The sequence below is a fragment of the Scatophagus argus genome, chromosome 19 (genome assembly GCF_020382885.2).
Source record: "Scatophagus argus isolate fScaArg1 chromosome 19, fScaArg1.pri, whole genome shotgun sequence".
NCBI lineage: Eukaryota > Metazoa > Chordata > Actinopteri > Scatophagidae > Scatophagus > Scatophagus argus.
The window spans coordinates 20,913,977-20,921,771 of NC_058511.1; the positions used below are offsets into that span (position 1 = coordinate 20,913,977).

The 7,795-nt window shown below is 38.6% G+C and overlaps 1 protein-coding gene across 1 annotated transcript; it reads left to right on the forward strand.

The window, feature by feature from the left end:
- The first annotated feature begins 1,289 nt into the window (after positions 1–1,289).
- LOC124050977 lies at positions 1,290–6,286 on the forward strand. Its single transcript, XM_046373978.1, has 6 exons — positions 1,290–1,324; positions 1,845–2,052; positions 2,419–2,659; positions 3,410–3,576; positions 3,704–3,923; positions 6,034–6,286. Exons 1-6 carry the CDS (start codon positions 1,290–1,292, stop codon positions 6,144–6,146), a joined length of 984 nt encoding a protein of 327 aa, XP_046229934.1. The 3' UTR covers positions 6,147–6,286.
- The last annotated feature ends 1,509 nt before the right edge of the window (positions 6,287–7,795 follow it).

A 7,795-nucleotide genomic window follows, 5' to 3' on the forward strand; every position in this document is an offset into this window, starting at 1 on the left:
AAATGAACATCCCCACTTCTGACATACAGCAATGCACTGAATATGACTGCACAAGTATACAACTTACATGTAAATTTAAACAATCTAAAGAACAAGAACACACTATAAACAGGAAGAAAGAACTGACTTCCATAAAACCCGACTGATTTTAAACACATCAGTCTCAACAAGGACAGAGAGCTGTGACTGGTCTCTCCAGGGGTGTGCACCATGTGCGTGAGGCTATATGCAAGTCAAACGTCTTTGTTATAGCCCATGGGCAGAGCCACCAAAAGGTCGAAAATAAACAGGGGAAAAGAAACAGAAAAAAAAACTCCTCCGGTGAGGAGAGTCTATTCTTACATATTTTACCTCGTTTTCATTGTATATACTAGCCAGAACATGTCCATCTCACCATTGCAAAACATAACAGCCTAGCTGCTATGCCTGAATTAGTAACCAATATTCACTTACGGCACCTTGTAGGCTACGATTGGGGGCGTTAGTCTTTATGGAGTAGGCTCTTCAGGTCTGCGTTGGTCATCACGTTGTGCTTGTGTGCTGTAGCAGTCCAGTTGTTCTGTAGAAGTTCAGTGAGAAGAGTTTCCCGTTCGTCCCGCTCAACATGGATACCCAGGTTCTTGAGAGTTTCGGCTGCGTCCCCGAGGGTTGCGAAGGTCTTCACGCCAGAGTCTAGATGGATTTTTAGCTTAGCTGGGAATGGCGATTGTGCTTTGATGTTCTTCTCTTTCAGTTGTCTAATCACATCCCTAACGTGTTTGCGTTTCTTCTGAATGTCAGTGGTGTAATCTTGGTCAAAGAAAATCTTCTGATCCTTGTGTGTTACTCCTCCGCGACGTTTCCACGCTTCTTGAATTACCATCTCCTTGACCCTGTAGTCCGAGCGGTGTGCCCTCACTATGTTTAGATTAATGTCCTCAGGCAGCGCAAGTGATGTTCGGATAAGGTCACTGATGAAATCCAACATATTACCGTTGTTTTCTTCATCCTCTTTCACACCATAGATGCGCAGGTTGTTCCTTCTCGCTCTTGACTCAAGATCCTCACACTTGGCAGCCATGCTAGCTTCTCGGTGGAGCAGATATCGGAGGGCCCTTTCGTTTCTTTGAGTTTTTTCTTCCGCCTCAACAATTCTCTCTTCGTAGTCTGTCATTCGCTGTTCGAGTTGTGTGGTTCTGTCTGCCACCTCACTAAGAGCAGTTTCCACCCTTGTTAGGGATTCTTTGGTGTCCTTTGAGGCTTCAGCGTGCTCTTGCCTTAATGTGCGTAACTCTGCTAACACTGCCGCCATGCTATCCTCGCTTAGCCCAGAATCAGTCGGCTGGTCTTTAGGCGTTTTGGTTTGTTGGCTTTTTTTTCCGTTTCTTTCTCTGAAAGCATATCAGCCAAACATGAAATTAAGTCAGTCTCACCCCCAGACTTAAAACACCTGGTTAAAGCAACACTCCACCATTCGTGGAAATATGTTCATTTTTCATCTCCCCTTGAGTTAATTAATTGAGCCATACCTTTTTCCTGTTCATCCAGTCCTTCTCTGAGTCTGTCAATACCTTTTTAAGCTCCAAGCTGACATTTATCACTGAAACGGATTAGACCAGGTGAGATGCTAACTGTCCAATCCGATTCAATGATAAATGCTAATTGGAGCTAAAATTGGTACTGCCAAACTCAGAGAAAGACTGAATGAATAGGAGAAAGGTTTGGCTCAGTTAATTAAATCGAGGAGAGATGGAGAATGAACAAATTTCCAAAAATGGTGGCATGTTGCTTTAAAATCCGTCCAGGCATTGTCCTACTGTGGGAGCAGCGTTTTTTGGCTTTAGCTTGGCACAGTTGCTGTAAAGCAAGGGAGTCACTCTTGCCAGCTTACATGCTAGTGACTCCCTTGGTCTTGCTTCTGTGTTTTTACTAACAGAAAAGGAGTCTACACTCAAAATTGCTGAACGGGAGCTTTTGGAAGAAGACCAACCAAAGGGAAAAAAAAGAAAGAGGTTACCCAACAAACTCTACCTTAACACCCAGGAAGAATCTGTAGGCCTAGTTGCCAAAAAGGTAAGGGGTTCTTTTTATGTCAGCTGTTTTGATAATATATTTTTTACATCTTTGATTTTTGTACTTGGGTTGTGAGCCAGCCTAACACAAACAATAGAAAGGCTGAGGCCTTTTTGTGTGGAGTTTGCTATTTTCTCTGGGTACTCTGGCTTCCTCCCACATGCCAAAGTTTGCATGCATGTTTTGTTATTTGGTAGATAGGTGTTTCTGTATGTTAGTGCTAGTGGACAGCTATGAGTCAAAACACATTTAGCCATGGGACATGTAAAGCTTAATGATTCGTTATAATCCATGTATGGTTTCATTTTCCTAACTCTTGTGTGTATTGCTTCATGCATAATTTATTTGATCATTTTTACCCAACAGAAAAACTACAAACTCCTTGCGTCAAGACGGTCTGAATTAGAGGTTCTCTCCCAAGACGAACCCATCCTCAGCTCAGAGGACACTGAGACACTTGCGGATGAGATCAAGGCTCTCAAGGAAGAAAATCAAAGACTTCGTGAACAACAAAGTGGAGAATCTTCTGCAGCCACCAAAGACCTCGAGAGCCAACTCAAAGCTTTGAATAAAGAAAACACAAGGCTGCGCAAAATAGCAGTAAAGGGTAACTATCTCTTTTAGATTAAAAAAGGCATTGTTTTAGATTGCATAAAGCATTGTCTCCTGATTTTTGGTGTTATTCTTAAAGATATATGCCTACAGATATAGTATAGGTTAAGATTCTAGAAGGAACAAAATTTAACTGAGGAAACACTTAGGGCGGAATTCTCCCATGTGCTTAAGTTACTTAAGCTTTGTGCTTTTCAGCCTACACACATTTTACAAAAAAGTTAAATTTGTTGCTAGAATGCACAACTATCCTTCTGGCATGTAAGTGACATACTTACGTCATTGGTTTAACTAACAAATGACTGGAAAGCATGCAGCTAAGTGGGACTTATTGTTGGTTCGGAGTAATTCCAATCAGAGCGCTGTTACACGAGTTTGGAGAGTGCTGTTAATAGCAAGGAAAGCAAACAGACCGAGTGGCAAACATACTGCTTACGCTTATTCAATGGAACAAGTAAGCTCACTTTCACTTTAATTTTTCAGGTTCCATAGAGTTAGCATAAGCTGCCAGATCGCTATTTGGTCTGTTGTGCCAAAATCTTTTGCTCTCCTTGCTATTGACATCACTCACCAAGCTCGTAGAACAGCGCTATGATTGGAATTACTCCAAACCAACACTTAAAGCACATGGAACACATTTTGCTGCACTTTGAGAAAGGAAAAATGATCAGAGATGTATTTATCTATTTTTTTTTTTTAAACATGTTATCCTCCTCATGTTGTAAATATGGGCCATATTTCCCAGAAATCCCATCACTTCTGGCGGCTGTTAGGACCCTCATTGCGGACAAGGTCACCAGCAGCTCCAGCTATGAAGGGGAAAGTGAATATGAGGCCAGTGCTGCTACACCATCATCTGCTGCAGCATCACCTCCTCCACCCGCATCTCCCACACCTCCCAAATCAACAACAGTAAGTAAATTTTTGTAATAATCTATTGAAAGCATTGTCATTGGTTATTTTATTTTAAAAACATCAATTAAAAACATTCTGTCATTGGTGTTTCTGTTTCTTGTCTTTTCTTTTTACAATTAATTAGGTGAAACTAGGGAATGATGACTCCACCAGAGTGTCAGCACATTGCTGGGAGACAGCAAAAGCTCAGGCCACAGCAAAAGGCATGGCCCGCACCCTCCTGCTGGGCCTATTCAGTGTTGAAGTTCTACTGAAATCGAACCTAACCGGAGGGCTTAACAAAGTGGATCCTACAGCTGAGAGGCGTCAACCCCTAGATCCAGTCAAGCTGAAAGCTTTACTTGGTAAGAAAGACACCCTATGCAACATTCTATAACAGCTACAGGCATGTGAAAAAATTAGGACACCCCATTAAATAATCAGCTATTTATTTAGAAATGGTTCACATATCAATGTCCAGTCATGTTTTTATGTATTTCTCAAAAAGAAAATGATTTGATTGCAATTTAACAACAAAAATGAACATCGTTTGACACATCAAAAAAATTTAAAAAAATAAAATATGTAGGAATAGGAAAAAGTTAGGACACCCTACCCCGTAATAACTAGTGTTGCCCCCTTTGGCTGATGTAACTTCAGTGAGCCTTTTACCAGTCTCTGACATCGATCAGGAGAAAGATTGCCCCACTCCTCAATGCAGAATTCTCAGCTGTGAGCTATTTGAGGGGTGTCTTGCATGTACAACCCGTTTCAAGTCACCCCACAGCATCTCAATGGGATTAAGATCAGGGCTTTGACTTGGCCATTCCAGGACTCTTCACTTCTTTTTTAGCCAGTCCTTGATGGATTTGCTGGTTTGCTTTGGGTAATAGTCTTGTTGCAGTACCCAGTTACGCTTCAGCTTTAATTGCTTTTACAGATGGTTTCACATTTTCCTCAAGCATCCTCTGATACACAGCAGAATTCATGATGGATTCTATGATGGTGAGTTGGCCAGGTCCTGCTGCAGAAAAGCATCCCCAAACCATGACACTGCCCCCTCCATGCTTTACAGTTGGTATGAGGTTCTTTTCTTGGAAGGCTGTATGGTTTATGCCATACATGTCCACTGTTCTGGTGTCCAAATAATTCAATTTTAGACTAATCTGTGCAAAGAAACTTAATTCAGAAGTCCCGGTCTTTATCTATGTTCTCTCTGGCAAACTTCAGAGTGGCCTTAATATTTTTTCTTAAAATACAAGTTTGGCTTAAACCAAATACAGCCTTCCAAGAAAAGAACCTCATACCAACTGTAAAGCATGGAGGGGGCAGTGTCATGGTTTGGGGATGCTTTGCTGCAGCAGGACCTGACCAACTCACCATAGAATCCATCATGAATTCTGCTGTTTATCAGAGGATGCTTGACGAAAATGTGAAACCATCTGTAAAAAAAATTGAAGCTGAAGCGTAACTGGGTACTGCAACAAGACAATGACCCAAAGCAAACCAGCAAATCCATCAAGGACTGGCTAAAAAAGAAGTGATGAGTCCTGGAATGGCCAAGTCAAAGCCCTGATCTCAATCCCACTGAGATGCTGTGGGGTGACTTGGGGTGACTGTAAAGTGCTGCTTTACATCCAACCATCACAAATTACCAGCCACCACACAATTACGCATCATTTTCATGTTGGCAATGTGGTGTCATAGTTATAGTTTTTTTGTTGTTGTTTGATCGGCACTCAGAGACACAAGACAAGATATTTCTACTACATGCTTAAAAGGTTGCCGACCCGTGTTGTAGGGCCTACTTTTACTGTAAAAGATATTTCAGTAAGACAGTGGTTCGATCAATCAAACTGACAGTGGAGAACATCTTGTGAAGGCAGGCTATCAATGTAACAGTGTGGTACCAATACACTGTGTAATAATAGCTTGCAGATACCGGTGTGCCATGGCCCCCCCACATAGTGTGTTTAATATGGATGGACTGCGCAGTTACAGATAGCCTACGTCAGGTATCAATCTCTCAAAATTGTAGAGGGGAGCACAGCAGAATTCTTTAATTCACAGCCGAAGTGTCCTCCTTTTTGTTGTTAAAAAGAGCCAAAAGAGCCATTCTTTTGAACGGCTCTTTGAAAGGAACGGATCGCCATGATTCGGATTCCCTCAAAGAGTCATAAATCCCATCTCTACATACAAACCTTGTCTGGGCCATCTCACGTACTAACCACTTTCTGAAAGGCAGAATTAATGTAAACTTGTTAAGCTCTCCTTCTTCACCCTGGAGTGAAAGCTCGCTTCTCATTGGTGCCTGAAATTGTTGGACAGGAAATTCAGTAAATAGGCTGCTTGGCCATACTGACTTGATCACGAAATGTTTCAGCGCCATAGGAAGTATGGGCGTGCCCAGGCTAATCCATTTCATCTTTCCTTTTGAAACAATATGCAACAATGAAACAATTTCTTCTTTTATAGATGCAGTTGTGCAGAAGCATCCGGGGGTGAAGATTTCAGAAATACGAACGGCCCTTAACAAAAGGATTTGTGAGTTACGGCACCAGCAGAAGATAAAGTCCATGGTCAACTGAGTGAGCATGTGTGACACTTAACACTTTTGATTGATTGTTCCTGTTTTGTTTTTTTTTCCACAAGGGACACTTGCACTGTTGCACTGATTTTTATTTTTTATTTTTTTTATTTTATTATTTTTTACATCCGTATTGAAGCTGGTCCGCTTTTTGATTTATTTTTTTTTTATTTCAAGTGTTTTTTGTCCATTTATAATTTTGGATTTAAAATATGGCTTTTTGAGGAAAAAAAAAGAAAATGTTTTAAATAGTATAAAGGAAGTACTTTATAGTGAAGGAGATGCGCTTTGGAATTTGTTTTTTTTTTCCCAAGTGTGTTTGTTCATTTATAGTTGTGGATTTAAAATATGGCCTATTTAAAAAAAAAAAAAATAACATGTTTTAAATAAAAAATAAAGTGTAATACAGGAATTACTGCATATTGATGTATTATTCAATATATATTTTCAAATGTATGACAGAAATAGTACAGTACATTAGATTATCTGTGGAGATTTTCATTCATCCAGGTCATGGTTGTCAGAATTGTTAGTTGTATAATAAAAACAATATATATGATAGATATATAAAATATATTTCATATAAATCTATATATTTTTCAACATAGATAATATATACACTCTCATATAAATCTCATTATATTCTCTTGTACGTTGAGGTATAACATCATATAATTTTACATATATATTTACATATATTTAAAATGCTTCTTCTGATATATGATCTCCTGTAATATGGGACATATTGGAATACATTTAGTAATATATTAAATCATATAAACCTATATATTTTTCAACATAGTTAAGATATATGTTCCTTTATAAATCTCATTATATCATCTTGTATATTGAGGTGTAACATCTCATATAATTTTACATATATAATTACATACATTTAAAATGCCTCTTCCGATATATAATCTCCTGTAACATGGGACATATTTTAATATATTTAGTAATACATTACAATATCAAATAGTGTATTTTTCAATATATGAAAACGGCAATAATTGTAGTATTTTAATATACCTTATAATATATCACACATATAATATGATATATCATTACGTAATATATCTTATGATATATTACTATTTAAAATTTACAATATATGAATAGACCTGCAATATATTGTCATCTAATATATTGAGAAATATATTTTTGTTGCGTAAGGGCACATTTACCAGATGCATTAAAATTATTGAACATTTAAATGCCTCAATAATTATAATCCCGTTGTATATAATGAACATTAACCTGAAATAATGAATTATAATAGTGCAGTTTATTGAGTGAAGCACTGAATATAGCATTTTCAGGCCCACATGTTGTGCAAAAAGGAATACGTTCTTACTCATGTACAACTGTCTTGGCACACACTTACACTTGGCTTACAAACATTACCAGCAGCGATGTTGTTGTGCAGGGAATGACTTCGTACTTGGTATTCATTTCTTCAACTCATAAAAAGTGTTTCTTTTCTGCTCACAAAATGTGTATTGTTGGAAAACTGATCTTAAAAGGTTCAATATGTTTCCCAAGTTCCCACAATGAGTTGTCCATGAATAATATGATCGATCCTCACTCATTCAGTTTGTCACTTTGTGTTTATAGCTGGTTTACTGACTGAATTAAATGATTGTAGGGGCT